Raw genomic sequence first — 22,746 nt, 5'->3', positions numbered from 1 at the left:
TCCGCCTTTTTGCATAACCTGATCAAATTTTATTCCCTCGTCACATTCTTTCCAACTCCTAGACATTTGAATGATGGATGGATGTAACCTTTTTTATTTGATTACCAGTCACTAGCCCAAACCCACTTTTTCCGAATGATCTATGTCACTTCTAAAAGGCAACATCAACCCCTAGTATGGCTGTGTTCCTGAATTGTGAACCCTGGCATGACAAACCGCTGTGTGGGGATGGGAGCGCGCAGGGATGTGGGTGCGTGTGCAAGTGCGTGTGGGCACGTTCTCAAGTAGGTGGAGCACATGCGTGTGTTCACGCACGTGGATGCGTGAGAGTACGCGCGTGCCTGTGCTTGGGGCGTGATCAGGGTGTCGCCAAGCCTCGCTTGGATTTGCTAGTCGCTCGCTGGTCCGGTCTCAGGCACGCGGTAACCAAGGAATGCGGTTTAAGATCAGTGCTCTGGCAGTAAAGACACGCTTTGATGGCACATCTTAGGTTTTACGTGGTCTGTGAACATTATTCGTTCTCAGTAAGTACTGAACAATACCCGATCCAATGGTCTTCCTATGAAACAACCCAGTGTATAATGAACCCCGCCCACCCCCCCCCAAAAAGCAGCTGAAAATCTGCTCATCTATATCATTTCATGTTCACCCATCACCCAAACTAGCACAAGTCCTCTGTTTACTGAGCCCATCACACACAAAGCACCAGGCCCGAGTGGCAGACGGTTAAAACCCCCGGGCCTGGTCTGGGCCGTTAATAATGGCCGTCCAGCACTGTGTCGAGAAAGATGCTGAGGCCTCTTCTGAGCTTAGAGTAAGTTCGGTGGCCAATTAGTCCTATCTGCTCTGGGTGTGGGAGTTAGAGGAGGTGGCCCTTCCCTCACCTCACAGGAGTCCCATCTCCGGAGAGGTGTAGGCATGAACCCTTGCCAATGAGGAGCCACACGGGATGTCACTTGAGTGACAGGCAGAGGACCGTCGTGGGCAAAGGGATGTGGCTGGGACTTCAGTGAGAGGAGCCTACCAGAGAGGCCCAAGGAGGGACCCTGGGGCCTCTAGCTGGGTGTGTCCAGGTGGATGGAGGGTCGGGAGAAGAAGTTCCAGAAGAGCGGGAGCCGGACGGTGGGAACCGTGCTCTCAGGAGGGTGGGGAGTGGAAACCCTCAGGCTAGTCGGGGCGGGGGTGGGGGGGCAGATGGGGAGACCTACGGTTGAGGTCTGATCCCTGAGGCAGCCCCGGGCAGGGGCCAGGGCAAAGGAAGGGACCCCTGTTCCGCTTGGGGTCGGGAATATGTCGAAGCTGTATGCGGGCTCTCCCCAAGGGGGCTGCCCCCTGCACCCTGAAGGCTCCAGGAAGTACCTTCGGGGGGGCTGAGGCCAGGGTGACCCCTCCCCACCCACCGGGCCAGCGGACCGCTTCAGTAGCCCCTGGCTGCGGGAGAGAGTGGGAGCGCGTGAGGACGGCCAGGTGACTGCCTGCCCCGCAGGTGGACAAGACAGAAGACAAGTCCCTGGAGGAGCGGGGCCGCATCCTGATCTCCCTCAAGTACAGCTCGCAGAAGCAGGGCCTGCTGGTCGGCATCGTGCGCTGTGCACACCTGGCCGCCATGGACGCCAACGGCTACTCGGACCCCTACGTGAAGACGTGAGTGAACGGCCCGGGCCAGCCGTCTCCTTCCCCCTTCACCTCACGGGACGGGAGCGCGGCGTGGCAAGCGCTAGAGCGTCTCCCGAGGCAGGGTGGGCGCCGCACCCCCAGGAGCGTGTTCTCTTCTTGGCCACTCTGTGGGTTAAGTCTGACCAGCCCCGTCTCCCAGATGAGGAAGCCGAGGCCTGGAGAATCTGAATGGCTTCCCGGGTCACGCAGAGAGAGCGTGGTTGTCTCCTGACACCCCATTCAGGCTTGCCCTTGACTGTGGCCTCAGGAGGGGCCGTTAGCAGGTTGGAGGAGGGGCGGGGCCTGGCACGGGCATGGAGATCCAGAGCAGGAGCTCTGCCGGGACTTTGGGCTGCCCGTGTGTGCCCAGCCCCGTGCTGGTGCCACAGGTGCCCATCAGGGTCCACCCCGCCCTGCCAGGGGGGCCCATGGCGGTGCTGGATAGAAACTCTAACTCGGGGCGGGGGTGGGGGGGGGCGTGCAAGGCCATCATGCATCTGTGCCAAGCTATACAGTGACCCTAGCTTGGAGGGGAAGGCAGGAGCTGGTGGCCCTGCAGACAGGGAGGAAGCGGGACACACAGCGAGCACCGTCCGTGCTTTGGGCCTGCTACAAATAAATGATGGACGTTTGCTTTCACAGTGAGAATTTCTGGAAGGGTGGGACGCGGGCAGGAATTTGGCTCAGCAGAGGGGAGGCATTCCTGTTTAGGCAGAGGAATAGAGGAGCTAAACCTAGAAGAGGGATGAGCCTGGCCTGAGGGGACAGTGACGAGCCCCAAGGGCCGTGGGGTGCCTTGACACCATAGGGAGGCCAGGCCTGCCACAGGCACAACTCTGGGGCCGCCTACCATTCCCATCGGCCTCCATTCTATTTCTGTCACTTTTAAGGTCCTATTATAGGGATGCCTGGCTAGCTCAGCCAGTGAAGCGTGTGACTCTTGATCTTAGGGTTGTGAGTTCGAGCCCCACGTTGGATGTAGGGATTACTTTTAAAGATTTTAGGGGCGCCTGGGTGACTCAGTTGGTTAAGCATCCCACTGTTGATTTCGGCTCAGGTCATGCGTGATCTCATGTTTCGTGGGATCGAGCCCCGCTTTGGGCTCTGTGCTGACACAGGGGAGGCAGCTTAGGATATTCTCTCTCCCCACCCCTCTCTCCCCCCTCTCTCTCCCCCCCCTCCCCCCCCTCTCTCCCCCCCTCCCCTCTCCCCCCTCTCTCCCCCCTCTCTCCCCCCTCTCCCCCCTCTCTCCCCCCTCTCTCCCCCCTCTCTCCCCCCTCTCTCCCCCCTCTCTCCCCCCCTCTCTCCCCCCCTCTCTCCCCTCTCTCCCCCCCCTCTCTCCCCCCCTCTCTCCCCCCCCTCTCTCCCCCCCTCTCTCCCCCCCTCTCTCCCCCCCTCTCTCCCCCCCTCTCTCCCCCCCTCTCTCCCCCCCTCTCTCCCCCCCTCTCTCCCCCCCTCTCTCCCCCCCCCCCTCTCTCTCCCCCCCTCTCTCCCCCCCTCTCTCCCCCCCTCTCTCCCCCCCTCTCCCCCCCTCTCCCCCCTCCCCCCTCCCCCCTCTCTCTCCCCCCTCCCCCCCTCCCCCCCCTCTCTCCCCCTCTCTCCCCCTCTCTCCCCCTCTCCACATAGTCTCTTGCTCTCAAAAATAAGCAAGTAAAATGGGGCACCTGGGTGGCTCAGTCAGTTAAGCATCCGACTTCGGCTCAGGTCATGATCTCACGGTTCGTGAGTTCAAGCCCCACGTTGGGCTCTGTGCTGACGGCTCAGAGCCTGGAGCCTGCTTTGGATTCTGTGTCTGCCCCTCCCCTGCTCATGCTCTGTCTCTGTCTCAAAAATAAATAAAACATTAAAAAAAAAAAAAGTAAGCTTAGGTTAAAAAAAACTAAGATTTTAAAGTAAGTAGGATTTTATTTATTATAAAATGTGGTACAGCTACTCTAGGAAACCATCTGCGGTTCCTCAGAAGTTAAACATGGAGTCACCACGTGATCCAGCAAGTCCCCTCGAGAGCTGGAAACACACGTGCCCACGAACACTGGTACATAAATGCTCACAGCAGCATCAGTCACAGGGGACAAAAGGAAACCACCTAAATGTCCGTCCGCTGATGAGTGGATAGACCAACAGTGGCATAGCTACACAGAGCGACGGGATTCAGCCATAAAACTATGGCTCTGCTAGAACCTGTACGAACCTTGAAAAGACCGTGCAAAGATTACGCTAAGGGAGAGAAGCCAAACACAAAAGAAGCCACACGTTGTAAAACTTCATTTATACGAAAGCCTTAAATAGGCAAATACAGGAGCTCCTGGGTGGCTCAGTCCATTAAGCGTCGGACACTTGATTTCAGTTCAGGTCGTGATCTCACAGTTTGGGAGTTTGAGACCTGCACCGGGCTCTGTACTGACAGCGCAGAGCCTGCTTGGGATTCTCTCTCTGCCCCTCCCCTGCTTGTGATCTCTCTCTGTCTCAAAATAAATAAACTATGTATATATATAGGCAAATCCACGGAGACAGCGAACAGATTAGATTGGTAGTTGGCGGGGCTGGAAGGAGGTTGGGGGGAGATGGGGAGTGACTGCTAACAGGTACTGCATTTCTTTCCCAGGTGACGAAAATGTTCTAAAATTGACTGATGGTTGCCCAGCTCTGAATATACTAAAAACCATTTTTTGTACTTTATTTTTTTTAAGTAGGCACCATACCCGACATGGATCTCACAACCCTGAGATCAAGTCCTCTGTTCCACTGACTGAGCCAGCCAGGCGCTCCCAATTGTATGTTTTAAAACAGCACGTTATATAATGTGTGGATCATATTTTTTTTTTTGAGAGAGAGCACGAGCAGGGGAGGGGCAGAGAGTGAGAATCTTAAGCAGGTGTCACGTATAGCACAGAGGCTGACAATGGGGCTCGATCTCGACTGTGAGATCATGACCCGAGCGGAGATCGAGAGTCGGACACTTAACTGACTGAGCCACCCAGGCGCCCCTGAATCATATTTTAGTAGAGCAACTATTTAAAACTTCAACGCCATCAGGCCCAGCAGCAGGGCCAGGTATAATGGGAAGCTGACCTGGGTCACATGGTGCAGGGGCTACTGGTTTTCCACATAAACAGTGATTTGAGGGGTGCTGGACTCTTGATTTCTGCTCAGGCCGTGATCTCACAGTTCATGAGTTCGAGCCCTGTGTCAGGCTCCATACTGACCATGCTGAACCTGCTTTAGATTCTCTCTTTCCCTCTCTCTCTGCACGCCCCCGCCCAAGGCTGTGCCTCTCCATCTCTCAAAATAAATAAGAAAATAAGGAAAAAAACCAGTGATTTGGATCCCCACCTCACTCATTAGCAAAACCGTGATTTCCAGTAGATTAAAGACTACTGTGAGAGGAAATGCCATAACCATCCAGAAGATAATCAGGAGACTCTCCATAACCACTGGAGGAAAAGTCAGCCATATCCAGTCAACTAGGCAAATGTGGGCCCCCTGTGGCTGCATTATCTCCCTCCCAGGTTTGTATCCTAGAAACCCACGTACGGGTGAGAGGCTGATTTTTGCAGCATTGCTCGGCATAGCAGTACACTCGAAATAGCCACGCGTTCATCAGCAGAAGAATAGATTAATAAAATGCGGCATATGCGTGTAACGAAGTAGCGTGCAGTTAAAATGAATAAATTCAGGCTAGATAAATTAACATGGACAGCTATCCAAACATGCTGATCCCCAAAGCAAACTTGAGAACAGTGTTTCTGAACATCTGTAGATCTCAAATATACAGCGCGATACTGTTTCTGGACGTTTGTAGATCTCCAGCCCTGCAGAGAATGTCCTAGCAGCGGTGGTCTCTGGGGAGGCGGGGAGAAGGGGGAAGGGACTGGGGAGGGCAACAAAGTGCCTTCACTTGTATCTGGGGTGCTAGAGCTCCGGTACGGGAGGAAAGCCAATCCAAAGCCAAAGTGGCGTGAAATCTGAAAATCTGGCTCTGTGTCTACCTGCCAAGTTGACAGGAATTCCGGGTTCCTATGATGGATTAAAAGTCAGATTTAGTGAGGTATAATTTACACGCTGTAAGTTTCTCCCCTTTTGAAGTTTAACTGCTACATACAATCTTGTTCTCACCACCGCAGTCAAGATAGGGAATACCTCTGTCACCCCAGAAAGTTCCCCCAGCCCTAGGCAACCACGGATTTGTTTTTATTCCCAACAGTTTTGCCTTTTCCAGACTCTTTTTTAAAGTGCATTTATATTCATTTTGAGAGAGAGAGAGAGCGCGAGCGAGCGCATGCATACACAGGAGGGGCAGAGAGAGAGGGACAGACGGAGTCTCAAGCTGTCTCGGTGTTGTCAGCACAGAGCCTGATGCGGGGCTCGAAGCCACAAACGGTGAGATCATGACCTGAGCTGAGATCAAGAGTCGGATGCTTAACTGACTGAGCCACCCAGGCGCCCCTCCACACTTTCTTTTAAAGGTAACCTTTCAGCATGTTGCCTTTTAAACCTAACTTCTCTCATGTAGCATAACGCATTGGAGATTCACCCACATGATCACGAGCACCCGTAGTTTGGTCTTTCTTATTACCAGATAGTCATTCATCACCTAGAGAAACCACAAGTTGTTGCTCAGTTCCCCTTTACGTTGAAGCACGTTTCGGTTTCCTTTTTTTTTTTTTTTTTTTTTTTTTGAGTGTTATTGACCCACAACGTTACCCTGTCACCATACAATGCTATTACAATACCTTTGAGTATATTCCCTATGCTGTGCCTTTTGTCCCTGTACACATTCCATACCTGGAAACCTGTGTCTCCCACATCCCTTCCCCAGTTTTGCCCGAACCCCCACCCCCACCCCTCTGGCAGCCACTGGTTTGTTCTCTGTGTTTATGGGTCTGTTTCTTTGTTCACTTGTTTTATTCTTTAGATTTCACATGAGTGACTTCACATGGTTTTTGTCTTTCTCTGACCTATTTCATTTAGCTTCGTACTCTCTAGGTCCATCTATGTTGTTGCAAATGGCAAGATCTCCTTCTTTTTTATGGCCGAGTGATATTCGTGCGTGTCTGTGTCACCTCTTTATCCATTCATCTATCCATATCTTGACTGTTGTAAATAACGCTGCAATGAACACACAGGTACACGCATCTTTTAAAATTAGCGTTTTCATTTTCTTTGGATAAATACCCAGTAGTGGAATTACTGGATCATCTACTATTTTTTTTTTTCCACATTCTATTTATTCGCTATTGAGGGATAGTTGACACAGGATGTTACGTGAGTTTCAGGTGTGCAACACAGTGATTCAACACGTGTATATATTATGCTTTGCCCACCACAACTGTAGCTACCCTCTGTCACCATACAACGCTATTACAATATCGCTGATTATATTCCCTATGTCGTGTCTTTTATTCTCGTGACTTACTCGTTTTACTGGAAGCCTGTATTTCCCCCTCCCCTGGGTATTTTCTGAGGAACCTCCATACAATTTTCCACAGTGGCTGCACCAATTTACATTCCCACCAATGTGCATGAGAGTTGCTTTTTCTCCACATCCTTGTCAATACTTGTTATTTCTTGTCTTTTTTATACTAGTCATTCTGACAGGTGTGATGGTATCTCGTGGGTTTGATTTGCATCTTTCTGATGATGACTGATGTTGAGCATCTTCCCGTGTTTCTGTTAGCTAGCTGTGTGTCTTCTTTGAAATAAAAAAACAATCTATTCTACCCACTTTTAATCGGCTTTTTTTTTAGTGTTGCACAAATTCTTCATATATTTTGGATTTAACCGTGATAATGGATATATCTTTTGCAAATTTCTTCCTTTCAGTAGGTTGTCTTTTCATTTTGTTGATGATTTCCTTTACTGTGCAAATAATCTTTATTTTGATGTAGTCCCTATAGTTTATTTTTGCTTTTGTTTCCCTTGCCTGAGGGGACATTTCTAGAAAAATGTGATGGAGGCTGACGTCCGAGAGATTACTACTTCTGTTTTCTTCCAGGAGTTTTATGGTTGCAGGTCTTATATTTAAGTCTTTAATCAATTTTGAGTTTATTTTTGTACAGGGTGTTAAAAAAAAAAAAGTGGTCCAGTTTTCCCACTATCACTTATTGAAGAGACTATCTTTTCCCCACTATATATTCTTGCCTCCTTTGTTGTATATTAATTGACCATATAAGCATGGGTTTAACTATGGGCTCTTCAAGGGCACCTGGGTGGTTCAGTTGGTTAAGCATCAGACCCTTGATTTCACCTCAGGTCATGATCTCACGGTTTGTGAGTTTGAGCCCCATGTTGGGCTCTGCACTGACCGTGCAGAAACTGCTTGGGACTCTCTGTCTCCTTCTCTCTCTGTACCCTTCCCCTGCTCGCTCACTTGCTTTCAAAATATTTCAAAAAAGAAAGAATTATGGGCTCTCTGTTCAGGTGCTTAACTGACTGAGCCACCCAGGTGCCCCTGTTTATCTTTTTAAACAACAGCCCTTAGTTTCACTGGTATTTTCCTGTTTTTAAGTCTTTACTTCATTTATTCTACTCTGATCTTTATTATTTCCTTCTTTTAACTTTAGGCTTTGTTTGTTCTTTTTCTAGTTACTTTGGGTATAAGGTTAGATTGTTTGAGATTTTTCTTGTTTCTTGAGGTAGGACTGTATCTCTGTCGATTTCTCTTAGAACTACTTTCACTGCATCGCAAAGATTTTGGACCATTGTGTTTTCATTTTTGTCTCCATGTATTTTTTTAATGTTTGTTTATTTTTGAGAGAGAAACTCAGAGCATGAGCAGGGGAGAGACAGAGAGAGGGAGACCCAGAATCCAAAGCAGGCTCTAGACTCTAAGGTGTCAGCACAGAGCCCCACACGGGGCTCTAACTCCTAAACCGTGAGATCATGACCTGAGCTGAAGTTGGATGCTCAACCAACTGAGCCACCCAGGTGCCCTGTCTCCATGTATTTTTAAATTTTGTCTGATTTCTTTGTTAACCCACTTGTTGTTTAGTAGCATGTTGTTTATCCTCCATGTGTTTGTGGGTTTTTCCAGTTCTTTCTTTTAATTGATTTTTAGTTTCTTATTGTTGGGAAAAAATGTCTGGTGTGATTTCAGTCTTCTTAAATAGAGAGATTTGTTTTGTGGTCTAACAGGTGATCAATCTTGGAGAATGTTCCAGCTGGTCTAATGTGCCATTCAAAGACAGTTTCCTTATTGATTTTCTGCCTGGATGGTCTATCCACTGATGTAATTGTTGGGGTATTAGTCACCTACTATTATATTACTGTCAGTTGTGTTCTTTATGTCTGTTAGTATTTATGTCTTTATGTATTTAGATGCTACAATGTTGGGTGTATACATATTTATAACTCTCATATTTTCTTGTAGGACTGATCCCCTTATCATTATATACTGCCCTTCTTTGTCTCTGTTTTAAAGTCTGTTTTGTCTGATGCAAGTATTGCTACCCCAGCTTTCCCCCCACCCCCACTTCCATTTGAATGTAATTTCTTTTTCCATCCCCTCATTTTCAGTCTGTGTCTTTAAGTCTGAACTGAGTCCCTTCTAGGCAGCTTATAGATAAGTCTTTTTTTTTTCCTTTTTTTATCCATTCTGTAACCCCATGCCTTGTAAGCATTTAGACCATGTAAATTTATTTATTTTTTAACATTTATTTATTTTTGAGACAGAGAGCATGAATGGGGGAGGGTCAGAGAGAGGAAGACACAGAATCTGAAACAGGCTCCAAGCTCTGAGCTGTCAGCACAGAGCCCGACGTGGGGCTCGAACTCATGGACCGCGAGATCATGACCTGAGCCGAAGTCGGCCGCTTAACCGACTGAGCCACCCAGACGCCCCTAGACCATGTAGATTTAAAGTAATTATTGATAGGTGTGTACTTACTTGCATTTTGTTCATTGTTTCCTGCTGGGTTTTGTGAGTTTCCAGTTATTGATAAACTGCATAGCACTGCTAAACAGGTTTTTGTGTGGATCTACGTCTTCATTTCTCTTTCCCACCTCCAACTTTCTTCAGTACGTATCTTCTAGTGTTCCTATAACGAACTAGTGTTTTTTATGTAATAAAAACCACAACTGAAAAAGCCAACAGTGATATATCACACTTGCTGCCTTTCAAGCCAGCAAGGATTTTTGTTTTTTTTAAATAACTGGAAATCTGTACCTCTTAATTCCCTTCACCGGTTTTACCTGTCCCTTCCTTCCTGTCCCTCCCCTCTGGCAACTACCAGTTTGTTTCGGTTTATGAGGATGTTTCTGGTTTTTTACTCATTTGCTTTGGTTTTCAGATTTTGCATGTAAGGGAAATCATATGGTGCTTCTCTCTCTGACTTATTTCGCTTAGTATAATACTCTCTAGGTCTATCCATGTTGCACAAATGAAAAGCTCTCATTTTTTTAGGGTTAATATTCCCTTGTGTATATATAGAATATATACATACATACACACACACCCATATACATACATATACCACATTTTCTTTATCCATTCTTCTATCAGTGAATACTCGTGTTGCTTCCATAATTTGGCTATTGTAAATAATGCTTCAGTAAACACGGGAATATCCATACCTTTTTGAATTAGTGTTTTTGTTTTCTTTGGGTAACTACTCAGTAATGGAATTACCAGATCACATGGTATTTCTACTTTTACTCTTTTGAGTAACGTCCATACTGTTTTCCACAGTGGCTGCACCAGTTTGCATTCCCACCAACAAGGAATGGGTTCCTCATCACATCTTCAGCAACACTTACTTCTTGTCTATTTGACGCTAGCCATTTCTGACAGGTGTAAGGTGGTATCTCCCGGTGGTTTTGATTTATACTCCCATGATGATTATTGATTTCATGTATCTGTTGGCCATCTGTATACTTGCTTTAGAAAAATGTCTACTTAGGGGCGCCTGGGTGGCTTTGTTGGTTAAGCATCCAACTCTTGATTTCTGCTCAGGTCATGATTTCATGGTTCGTGAGTCCAAGCCCTGCATCAGGCTCGGCGCTGACAGTGCAGAGCCTGCTTGGGATTCTCTTTCCCTCTCTCCCTGCATCTCTCACTCATGTGCTCCCTCTCTCTCAAAATAAATAAACTTTACAGGTTTTTTTAAATCTTATTTTTAAAGAAAAATGTCTGTTCAGGTTCCCTGCCCATGTTTTAATCAGATTATTTGGGGGATTTTGGTGTTAAGCGTGTAAGTTCTCTATATATTTTGGGTATTAAGGGCACCTGGGTGACTCAGTTAAGCATCCGGCTTGGGCTCAGGTCATGATCTCATGGTTTGTGAGTTTGAGCCCCACATTGGGCTCTCTGCTATCAGTGAAGAGCCCACTTCTGATCCTCTGTCTTCCTCTCTCTCTGCCCCTTCCCTGCTCTGTCTTTCAAAAATAAATGTTAAAAAATTTTTAATATATTTTGGGTATTAACCCCTTCTCAGATCTATCATTTGCAAGTATTTTCTCTCTTTCAGTAAGTTGTCTTTTTCATTTTACTAATGGTTTCCTTTGTGTGTACAAGCTTTTTATTTTGGTATGGTCCCAGTAGTTTATTTTTGCTTCTGTTTCCCTTGCCTGAGGAGACCCATCCATAAATATGTTGCTAAGACTGATGTCCAAGAGATGATTGCAAACCAGCAAGGGGTTTTAAGGCAGCCATACTCAGCTTTGTTGAGGGTACGATGCATCATCCATACAGCCTTTCCAGAGGACAGTTTGGCACAATGAAGCAAGAAACTTGATATGTGTGTACCTTTGGGCGGGTAATGTCACTTCTAGGAATTCATGCATTCATTCAGCAGGTGTTTGTTGACCTACCCAGTGTACTGAGCCCCAAGCAGGGTGCCAGGAAGCTGGTGGTGAGTGAGACAGATGTAGTCCTCACGCCCAAAGAACTCTCAGCAGGGGAAGGACAGTTCTCACTCAAGTGTCTATGCAGGGACAGGGTGAGCAGTTCTGCAAAGGAACTCCTGTCCTGGGTTGTGAGCACCAGCCCTGTGCTGAGCAGCTGTGTGGCCTGGCAAGTCCCTCTACCTCTCTGAGCCTGATGAAAGCAGTCCTTCTGTATCAAAGTCTAGGTATTAGTTCCTTGTAAAGGAACTGGCTCCTACACCAGGCTTCACTCTCCCTACAGAAAGCACTGTTGTAACTTCCTCAAAGCTCCAGTGAGGCAGAGGCAATGGTTGTATAATCTGGGAATAGACTATTATGTTGTATACTATATATAGCACCTGTATAATTATATACTATACTTCACATACTTTAGAAAGATGATATTCATAGTATGTGAATTGTATCTTGATAAATCTGCTATTTAAACTAACAAGGGACCAATGCTGCTAAAAATGTTTTTTTTCTGGTGAGAAATGTAAGTTTTATGAACATTAGACTTCCAGAAACCAGGAAAAACCTCTAGGGGAGAAGGGGACTCTGTGGTTAACTTCCGAAATGGGCGTGGGGACAGAAGTCTAGGTGACAAAGGAACCGTTTGCTTCTCCTCCCACGGCAGAGGACCACTAACCTTGGCCACAAAGTAGTGCTGGGGTGTCCCACGGTTAGTATGAATGGGGGGCCCAGGGATGTCTCTCCAGAACAAAAGGCTTTTCCAAGCCCTCCTGGCTCTGTCTCCTTAGCTTCTCCCCACCCTCTGCCCATTTGTTGGTTCTAATTCCAGATACCTGAAGCCAGATGTGGACAAGAAATCCAAACACAAGACAGCAGTAAAGAAGAAGACCCTGAACCCCGAGTTCAACGAGGTATGAGGGGCTGGTGAAGCTGCTGGGAAGCTGCTTGCTCTCACTCAGGGCAGGGTTTGCTGGAGAGACTGGCTTTTCCAAGGGTTACTGTAGAAACTGAGGGGTGGAGAGGGGCCGACAGGAGAGCCCCTAACCATGAGAGGTGGGGGAGAGGCAAGGCCAGGCTGGACCAGGCCAAGGTGGTGCAGGTGGAGATGCAAGGAATCCCGGAAAGCTCTTCAGAGGATCCAGCTGATTGGGACTGTGGCCATGAGGATGTGGAGGTGGAAGGGGGGGACCCGACAACAAGAGGGGAGGTACAAGCGAGATGGAGGAAGCTCTGGTGGGTGTGAGGATTTGAGATGTCCCAGGGCCTTGAGAAGTTCTGCTCCGGGTGGATCCCAAGGTCTTCAGCTCGGGGGCAGGGGCATATGGAGAGGAGCAGAGGGGCCTAGGGAAGAGCCCGCGTGACTGAGGGGCAGGAGGAGGAGACCAAGGAGATGCTTTCAGAGAGTGAAGGGGATACCAGATGTCAGATGATCCCGGAAGCTGTGGGGGAGAGACTTTCACAAGGCAGGGAGTGGTCAATAGAGCCAGACCCAAGAGCGGTCAAGCATGCTAAGGTCGCCAAGTGTGTGTTGATTTGGTGATGAGGCTCCTGGGGATCTGGAGAGAGCAGCTTCAGTGACATTGGACCAGGAAGGTTGGAGAGCAGGGGACCTTGAGGACCCCAGCCAGGTTCTCGGGCAGAAGTGGGTGGAATGGGTGAGGATCTGCCACCATCTACCACTGAGCACTGATCACCCTCCCATCCACCCCTCCCCCTCTCCCTTCCTTTCTCCCTCCATTCATTCACCCCTCACCGCACCCCAGAGCCTTCCTGGCCACTGGCCAGGTTCCAGGCCCCGTGGTGTTGGCCCTGACTCTTCTTCTGACCACCAGGAATTCTGTTACGAGATTAAGCATGGGGACCTGGCGAAGAAGACCCTGGAAGTCACTGTTTGGGATTATGACATTGGAAAATCCAACGATTTCATTGGTAAGAGGACACAATGAGAATGTCCTTTAGCCACATGCCTGTTCTGGGTTCGCAGAGGACAGCGGCCCTGAATCCAGGCCACAGCCTCTGCTTCCTAGCCTCTATGGACCCGGCTTTCCCCAGACTATCTGGCCCCAGGCACAAGGGGCCTCAGACTTTATCCAGCCTGACTCCATGTGACAGAGGATTAGATAGGCCCAGAGAGGGAAAGGGGTCTGGGAGGGTCACACACCAGCCTGTGTGGAGCAGTGGTGAGAGGTGAAGATGGTCAGTGCTTTGGGCTGGACTCGGAGCCCTTGGAGCCCTGAATTCCTGGTGGGCGTCGGCATCAGTGTCTTGGCTGTGCATAGTGGAGCTGCCTCCATCCCTCGGCTAAGACGTGACCACACCTTACCCCCAGCACTGCTCTGGCCCTAGAGAGGGGAAGGACAGGATCCCAGGGCTCTGGTTTCGCAGTGGGGATGGGGGTCAGGCTAAGAGTGTGGTGTGGTAGTCAAACCACTGCTCACCCTCAGAGCCCAGTGGGCAGGGTGGAGGGTCCAGCCCTGGAGGGGGTGGTTTTGGGGTGGGGGGCACTGGTTCAAGAGGGTTAGTCTTATGGGAACCCCCGCCCCCAGGCCCTTGGGAGTCAGAAGGTCACCATGTCCCTCGCTACTCCTTTGGCTCCCTTCTTGCAGGAGGCGTGGTTCTGGGCATCAATGCTAAGGGCGAGCGCCTGAAGCACTGGTTCGACTGCCTGAAGAACAAGGACAAGCGGATCGAGCGCTGGCACACGCTCACCAATGAACTCCCAGGGGCTGTGCTCAGCGACTGACCAGCCCCCACCTGCTGCCGCACCCGCCCCTGCCTGTCACCTGGCCCAGCACCAGCCTGGCCCTGGGCTTCCTCAGCTGCCACCAAGGGCCTTGGCCCTCATCTTGGGGGAGATCCAGGATGCTGCTCAGACACAGAGCCACTGCAGCCCCCGCTTGGAGGCTGTGGAGGACCTAGCCACTCCAAGGGAGAGCAAGGCCAGAAAGCTGGGCCTGCTTCCAGCCCCCTGGGGCCCAAGAGAGCAGGAGATGGGAGAGGACCTTGGCCTCAGCACCCACCCCAGGGAAGGGAAGGGGGCCACCCAGGGGCTGAGGACCCTATTTGAGGTCAGTAGTAAGTCATGGGGACCCCAGGTGGAGAGAACAGGAGTGCAGGGGCGCCTTGGCCTTGGTGGGGCCAGGGAGAACTCCTGAGGGACATTAGGGAGAAAGGGGCATGAGGGGAAGAGTTGGAGAAGTTTATTCCCAAAAGGAAGCTCTTACTGCAACCGTTCGCCTCTGGCATTACTGGGCAGATGGAGAAAAGTTGACCTGAGAGCAAGAATGGTCAAGTTCCTACAAGCTCACTGAACATGGGCAATTGGCAAGCACGTCAATGATTCCACGAGCCGCTGGAGAAGAATGAGAACCAGGGCCTACCCTCAGAGTTCCTGGTCTAATCAGGGAGCTAGAAACCATTACAACAGGGAGTGAGGAGTGCCAAAGCCAGGTTGACATAACTGGTGAGTGCCATGGATTTTGACTCTGCTGGGAGGTTGGGAGGGCTTCCTGGAGGAGGTGATGCCTCAGCAAGGCCTTGAAGGATGAATGGGTTTCTAGGCAGATAGAGGAAAGGCAGTGTGTGCAGTGGAAATGATCTACAAAGGCCTGGAGGGGAGAGTATGGTGATTGGGTCAAGGATCACTGTGCAAGACGTGGGGTCTCACTCTGGAGACAGGGTTAGGACAGGCATGGGGGTAGGGGTGATGTCACCCAGCCCTGCTCTCACCCCGCCCTGCTCTCACCCCGCCCTGCTCTCACCCCATCCCTTCCTGCCAGGCTTACCCCAGTTCATAGGGGGGAAGTGATGGGTCAGGGTCAAGTTCAGTCCTCAGACCCAGTTCTCCTACCTTTAATCTTTCTCCTCCCTAAGAACCTGGAGGATGGATCCAGCCTCTCATTATTACCAGCTTAAGCATGAGGCCAGCTCTAGTCCAGAAGAGTCCCTCTTCCCTTTTTCACGAAGCAAAAAGTCCCCATCCTCACCCTCTTCCTTCACCCACCCCCCACTTCTGAGTTCAGGGCTAGGGAGTGAGAGGCCCAGATGAGTGCCCTACATCTTGGCCCTACTTTGGCCACTGATGTTCCTTTCAGAGTGCTGGGTGGCAGTCCAGGGCCTCATTTCTGGGAAGACCTGTGAGGCTGGCTCCTCTCCCTCCAAGGGCTGAGACACCCTGCTTGGTGGGCCTTGCACGCTGAGTCAGGTTGAGGGCATTGGAATCTTGGGGCCCAGGTATGAAGCCCCAAACTTTTCCTGCCTACCCAGGGGCCTTCAAGGCTGCTGTATGAACTAATGCAAAACCAAGGAATTTGTGTTTGTCCCATCACTGTGCTGATGGAGGAAACGGAGGCCCAGAGAGGGAAAGTGACCTGCCTGAGGCCTTCCTGCCCTACCACAGCTAGCAAAGGCCGGGCTTCATGGCCCCTGCCTCACCCCCAGCCCAGAGCTATGGACACAATGGAAGTAGGGTGCTGGACTCCTACACAAGAGGTCCATCCTGTAAGCTGCCTGCCTAGGGCTCACTCTTGCCTGCTGCAGACACAAAGCACATCACCATCTGAGGCCTGAGGTGATGATTCGAATTCCACCAAGTGCCCATCAGCCCTTTCCCACTTTGCAGGTTGAACAGGATTCCAGCCCCCAAACAGTAGCTGGAAAACTTGCTGGTCACGGAGCCTTGGTTTTCCTGTCTTTAAGGTAGCTTTGTGTATGTTAAGGGTTTTACGTGCACTGTCGTAATGAATCCTCACACTTCTATGGGGTGGGTTTGTCGTCCTCATTTGACAGACGAAGAAGCTGAGATTCAGAGAGGCTGTGTAGTCTGTCAGTGGCACACAGCTGGGAAAGGGCAAACCAGGACTCAGCCCAGGTCCTGTGACTGCCACGTCGTCTGGTTGTCTGGGAGATCGTATTCTCTAGGCCTCTGCCTCCGGGCTTCTGGAGGGTTCAGCAGATAGCAGACTCAGTAGGGTCTGGTGCATGGTGAAGGGGTAGGACCACGGCAGTCCTGCTGCCTCAGCTGCTAGATAGCTTTGAAATCACTTCTGCCATTCAGAGCTTCCCCAGAGGTCCCCACAGTCCAGGCCGAGAGCTCAGCTATCCATCCCTCCCTCCCTGGGCTCTGAGTCCATGGGCCAGGCCGTGCTCCTCACAGGGGCTCAGGCAAGGGTTCCTCTTTTAACCACAAGGCTGGCGTGGGGGAACCTTTGGGGAGCAAGCAAAGAGATGGCCTATTTTAGAGGGGCCTCCTGTCTGGGTGAGCCCTGGGTATCTTCTTAAGCTTTTTCTTAGCTTTGCCTCTTGGAGGGCCTCATTCAGAAAAGAACCCCACAGACTTTCTGTGAAGATACTGAACTGAATGGCAAGGCTAGAAGGGGCTAGGAGTCTCAACAACTACTTTATTAGACAGTGGGAAAACAGAGGCCCAGCAAATGCGAGGAGCCCACCTGGGGCTCTTTACTGCCCCAGGCTGTACAAGGGTAGACTTGGTCCTGAAAGATGGTCCCTCGTGACCAGGGACAGTCAGGATAAAAGATGGATATTCTGGACAGACAGCCCCAATGGAGGGTGGGGTGCTTAGGAGCCCCCCCCCCCCCCCAGGGAGGAGTGAATCTTCACCAGGACCCTGGCACTGCTCTGGACCCCTCGCAGATTGTATCTGCTGAAGAAAAAGCTCTTTGGGAAGCTGCAGTATCATCTCTGCCTTTGGCCCCAAACTGGCATCTTTCCTCTGGTCTAAGACTGGAAAGTTGACGCCCCTCCCTACCAACCACCACCACAAAGTCATTCCAAAGTTTGGTGTCAGTAACCAGGAAGTCGCCCGACAGCACGCTGCATCCTCCTCCACCCCCACCTCCCACCGCCACCACTAGCCAATCAATCCCAGACGGGCCCCGTCTTCCAACCCTGAAGCGGTAACCTCCTGACCCCTAGCGGCAAGAGCGAGGAACTGCACCTCCCGGCCCGTGCATGTCCTACTGTTTGTTTCTTCTCAAACCGAGAGAACCTCCCGATGCATGGACTCTGGCTGTCGTCGACGCAGACTCTCGTGCACTGCTTAACACCGTTTTGCTACCATGTGGTGGCTGCAGAAAAGGTCCTTAAACTGCAGCCCCACACACACAATTTTTGTACTTTCGTCTGACCTACTCGAAGGTGTCCTTTTTAAGTCTTGTTAATATTTATAACGACCTATAATCCAAAGTAAATGAAAACGTTCACTGCAATTCAATTGGCTTGGGAGACTCCTTTAAATAGAGTTGATAGGACCGGAAAGAATGAGAGAATGGCAACTGAGGCTCATTCAGCACATTGTCTCCTTTAACTCTTCACAAAGAACTCATGAGAGGTAGGTCTCAGGTTACAGACGGGAAAACTAAGGCTCAGGTTAAAATGTACTGAATCACACAGCTTGTAAGTGACACAACTAGGATTCATCTCATGCCTCCCAAGACTTTACAGCAGGATCGGCATGCCATGCTGTCACCCACTCATTCAACAAACAGTTGTGAAGTATTAACTCCACCACCAGGCACTGGTGGGTCAGATTCATCATCAAGACAGCCAACAAACAGTAAACATAGCATGTTCAAAGATGACAATAGGGGCATCTGGCTGGCTCGGTGGAGCACACAACTCGATCTCAGGCTCATGAGTTTGAGCCCCACAGTGAGAGTACAGATTACTTTTTTTTTTTTTTTTTTTTAATGACAAAAAGGACATAAAAGGAGTAAGGTGGGATGGGAGGGAGAGGTTGGGCTTAAATAAGGTGAGGTGGCCCTCTAAAGAAGGTGACTTTTGAGCTAAAATTTGGAGGGGGCTGAGGGAGGGAACTATGGAGATACTCAAAATGGAATGAGGGTATTTTATTTTTAAGATTTAAGTGATCTCCACACCCAAAGTCGGGCTTGACCTCACAACCCCAAGTTCGAGTCTCCCGCTTCACCGACAGAACCAGGCAGGTGGCAACAGGAATGGAATATTTTGGGTGGAGGAAGTGGCCAGTATCCCTCGGGGTGGGGGCAGGTGTGGCAGGAATGAGAATAGCAAGGAGACCAATAGGGCCAGAGCAGGGTGGGGCAAGGGAAGAGCAGTAAATGGGAGCACAGGACAGAGGACCAAGTAGGACTGAAAAACTGTGTGTGAGATGGGAGCTTATTTCATTTCTAACAGGCCACCTACTCAGAACAAACCTACAGTCTCTCCTTCTAGATACTCCAGCACAATGAAGGTAGCAAACCCCACACAAACCCTCGGCACAAAGGAAGATAGAAAGGTCATGGGAGGAAAGACAATTCTTGTGCTATTTCAGGAGGGGAGTCCTTAAGAACTCTGGGAAAATAATAGGGACCAGAGAGAAGGTGCCAGAACTATAATAGCAGCAGCAATAATACCCATATAGAGAGCTCTCACAAAGTGTTGTACTCATTTAATCCTCATAATTATGAAACTGTTTCCTCATTTTATAGATGGGAAAACTGGGGAACAAAGAATAATTAAAGGGTAGAGCTGGATTTGGACCCAAGCCTTATGGCTCCAGAATCCATACTCCTAATCTCTACACTATGCTGCTGTAAGAAGCAAATGGTGTTGCCAGGTCTGGTGGAAGATGCCCAGGTCCCACTAGGTTTCTTGTAGGTTCAGCCTTATTCACGCCCACCCCAGCAGGGTTCTGCTCTGCTGGGAAAGATTTTCTAGGGCTCACTCTCAGGGTCCTGTAATGCTCACCTTTGCCCAGTGGGTTCCTGTCATAGGCCCCCAATTCCCTTCTGTGTGTCTCCTGACCACAGGCAGGCAAGATCTCTTCCTGGAGAACATGTTGAACTGGGAAGCACTTATGTGGCTTTGAACCAATGAAATTACCTTATAAGAATCAGAAAACTGAGAAACCAAGATCTTGCTGAGCCTCCTGCACTGCACCTTCCTCCACCCTGTCAACACACATGGATTTATCAGTTAATAAATGATGCAAAATTGTGGCCTCAGCCCCAAGTCGGGGTGGCTTTTGAGCTGAGCTACCCAGAAATATTTTCTGACTCTTATTTAGCTTCTCAGGAGAGAAATGGTTCAGATTAGAACTCACCTCCTTAGATCAAAGGGCCAGGGGATAAAACCATGGCTATGGGCAAGGAGACAAGGGACACCGGGTCAAGCATCATCTGACTCTTGAGTTTGGCTCAGGTCACAATTTCATGGTTCATGAGATGGAGCCCCATGTCAGGCTGCTCCAGGCTGATGGCACAGAGCCTGCTTGGATTCTCTCTCTCTTCTCTCTGCCCCTCCTCCCATACTGTCTCTCAAACATTAAAAAAAAAAAAAAAAAAAAAAAAAAAAAAAAACTGGTAAACAACCAAAACACTAAAGAAACAAGGAAATAAGCTAAATTCCATTATAACCTAAATTCCATTATAGCCTATCTGAAAGCTAGAGAGTCATGCAGTCATTTCCATTTTTAAATATAAACATGGTGAGAGCTTGGAAATGTAGGAAAGTGAAGGAACAAAGCAAAATTGAGTGTAGAGGGCAGTTCTTTTCAATTATCTCACTGTGGCAAAATATAAATAAAAATTTTCAGTTTAGGACGTGGGGGCAACCTGGCTGTGCCATCTCTCACCTTACTGATCACCAAGGTTGATTCAGTTGACCTGCCTGGGTAGGCAGGTGTCCCCTTCCTCCATCACCACTCCATGTGTATCCCTCCCAAAGCTGTGCACCCAAAGAAGACAACCTTCCCTGATGGAAGAGGACCATTCTCTGTCAAGGGTATAGGAGTAGCCACACTCACTAGAACCTTCAAACAAGTTTTCAAGGTCCATTTGCAGGAAAACATAAGGTAGTCAAGCTTCCAAGACTCCAGACACAGCCAAATGAAGCACTCCATGTGGCAGTCTGCCTTTTTTTAGAAAAAAAAAAAATCATTTTAACCATTTTTAAGTTGGCAATACACTGGCGTTAAGTACATTCCCAATCTGGTGCAACCATCACCACTATTTCCAGAAGTTTTTCATCAGCCCAGACATTGCATACTCATTGAACAATGTAACTCCCCATTTCCTCCATACTCAGACCCTGGTATGCTCTATTTTACGATCTTTACGAATTGCCTGTTCCAGGTACTTTACCTAATTGGAATCCTGTATCTGTCTTGTTATGACTGGCTTATCTCATTCAGCATATTTCAAGTCTCCTCCATGTTGTAGTCTATACCAGAATTTTGTTCCTTTTATGGCTGAATAACATGAATATATGTTTTATCTTTTCATCTGTGCTTTAAGTATATTCTATGCCCCAAGTGGCACTTGAACCCTTGACCCCAAGATTGAGTCACATGCTCTGCCAGCCAGGTACCCCATCCATTCATCTGCTGACGAATACTTGGGTTGTTTCCATCTTTGGGTTCATGCAAATAATGCTGCTAGGAATATTGTTGTACAGATTATCTTTAAGTCCCTGCTCATACCTCGGAGTGGAATTGTTGGGACATATGTTTGCGGAACCACCAAGCTGTTTTCCACAGTGGCTGCAACGTTATACATTCATTCCTACCAGACATTCACAAGGGCTCCATTTTCTTCACATCCTCACCAAACCTTATTTTGTCTTTGTAATAATTATCCTAATGGGTGTGGAGTGGTATCTTACTCTGGCTTTCATTTTCATGTACCTAATGATTGGGGATGTTGAGCATCTTTTCACATGCTTATTGGACATTTGTGTACTTTCTCTGCAGAGATGTGCATTTAAGTCCTTTGCCCATTTTTGAATTAAGTTTACATTGTTCAATTGTAGGAGATCTGTGTTCTGGATACTAATCCCTTATCAGATGTATGCTTTGCAAATACTTCCCTTCATTCCATGGGTTGTCTTTTCACTTTCAATTGTCCTTTGATGCACAAGGAGTTCATTTTGATTAAGACCAATTTATTTTGTTGCTTGTGGTTTTGTGGTCATTATCTAAGAGTTCATTGCCAAACCCAATGTCATGAAGGTTTTCCCTTAGGTTTTCTTCTAAGAGTTTTATAGTTGTAGCTCTTGAGTTTGTTTTCAACTCATTTTAACTTTTCTGTGTATGGTAAAGGTCTTAACTTTATTCTTCTGCATGTGGTTGGATACCCAGTTTTCCTACCATTTCTTCAAATTCATTGATCCTTTCTTCTGCCTGCTCACAGCTTGTTGAACCCCTCCAGTGTTTCAGTTATTTGTACTTGTTATAGTTGCCATGTTTCACCATCTGTAAGCTATTAACCCCAAAATACAGTGGTATAAATTTGCTTTAAACAAGTGATATGCTCTTCTAAAGATATCAAAAGAGGGGTGCCTGGGTGGCCCAGTCGGTTAAGCATCCAACTCTTGACTTCAGATCAGGCCATGACCTCAATGTTTGTGAGTTCAAGCTCGCGTGGGGCTCCACACTGACAGCACAGAACCTGCTTGGGACTCTCCCTCTCCTCTCTTTCTCAAAATAAACTTACCCTCTCATTTAAAAATATATATATATCAAAAAATATTTACTTCCACTCTTCACTCCTTCCTAAACATCTACATTTCTATCTGGTTATCATTTCTTCTCAGCCTGAAGAACTTTCTTCAGCATTCTCTGTTGTGAAATCTCGTAACTAATTCTTCATTCTCTTTTACCTGAAAATGTCTTTATTTCACTTTCATTCTTAAGGATGTTTTCACTGTAGAATTCTGGATTGGCTGTTTTTCTTAGAACACTGTGTTCCGTGGTCTTCTGGCTTCTGTTGTTTCTAATGGAAAGTCAATTGTTTAAATTATCCCCTTGTATATAATTTATCTATTTGTTGATAAGTATGTATGCTATTTCCAGTATTTTTATTTTCAGCAGTTTCACTATAATGTGCCTGTTTTCTTTGTATTTATTTTGCTTAATTTTCCCTGGGTTTCTTGGATTGCAAATCTATCTTCTACAAAATAGGAGCAAATTTTAGTCATATTTCATTTTTCTCCATTCTGTTTTGCTTTCTTCTCTCCTTCTAGAACTATACTTACATGTATGCTAGCCCTTTTCATATGATCTCACAAGTGCTCTAAAAGCCATGCTCATTTTTTAAAATATTTTTTCTCTCCTTCAGATTGAATAATCTCTATTGAGCTAACTTCAAATTCACTGATCCTTCCATCATTTTCATTTCTTATTCTCCTGTTAAGCCCATCCAGTGAATCTTTATTTCAAATCTACTTTTCAGTTCCAAATGCCCATTTGGTTCTTCATTATAGTTGCAGTATCTGTAG

General features: G+C 48.2%; 1 protein-coding gene across 2 annotated transcripts in view; it reads left to right on the top strand.

Annotated features, from left to right (window-relative positions):
* Positions 1-17,076, top strand: part of DOC2B (double C2 domain beta) — a 31,810-nt gene extending 14,734 nt beyond the window's left edge. Inside the window, exons 6-10 of one of the 2 annotated variants that reach the window (XR_006196278.1) lie at positions 1,487-1,644; positions 12,320-12,401; positions 13,323-13,419; positions 14,097-14,953; positions 16,112-17,076. Coding sequence is in view for 1 of the 2 variants with exons in the window: in XM_042914392.1 (XP_042770326.1) it covers positions 1,487-1,644; positions 12,320-12,401; positions 13,323-13,419; positions 14,097-14,233 (474 nt within the window). In the remaining variant the exon portion in view is untranslated. Of the gene's footprint in view, positions 1-1,486; positions 1,645-12,319; positions 12,402-13,322; positions 13,420-14,096 lie in introns of both variants that reach the window. The other variant, XM_042914392.1, reaches the window with a different exon arrangement.
* Positions 17,077-22,746: the final 5,670 nt, after the last annotated feature.

This window comes from Panthera leo, chromosome E1 (assembly GCF_018350215.1).
Source record: "Panthera leo isolate Ple1 chromosome E1, P.leo_Ple1_pat1.1, whole genome shotgun sequence".
NCBI lineage: Eukaryota > Metazoa > Chordata > Mammalia > Carnivora > Felidae > Panthera > Panthera leo.
This window is presented reverse-complemented; position numbering and strand designations above follow the sequence as displayed.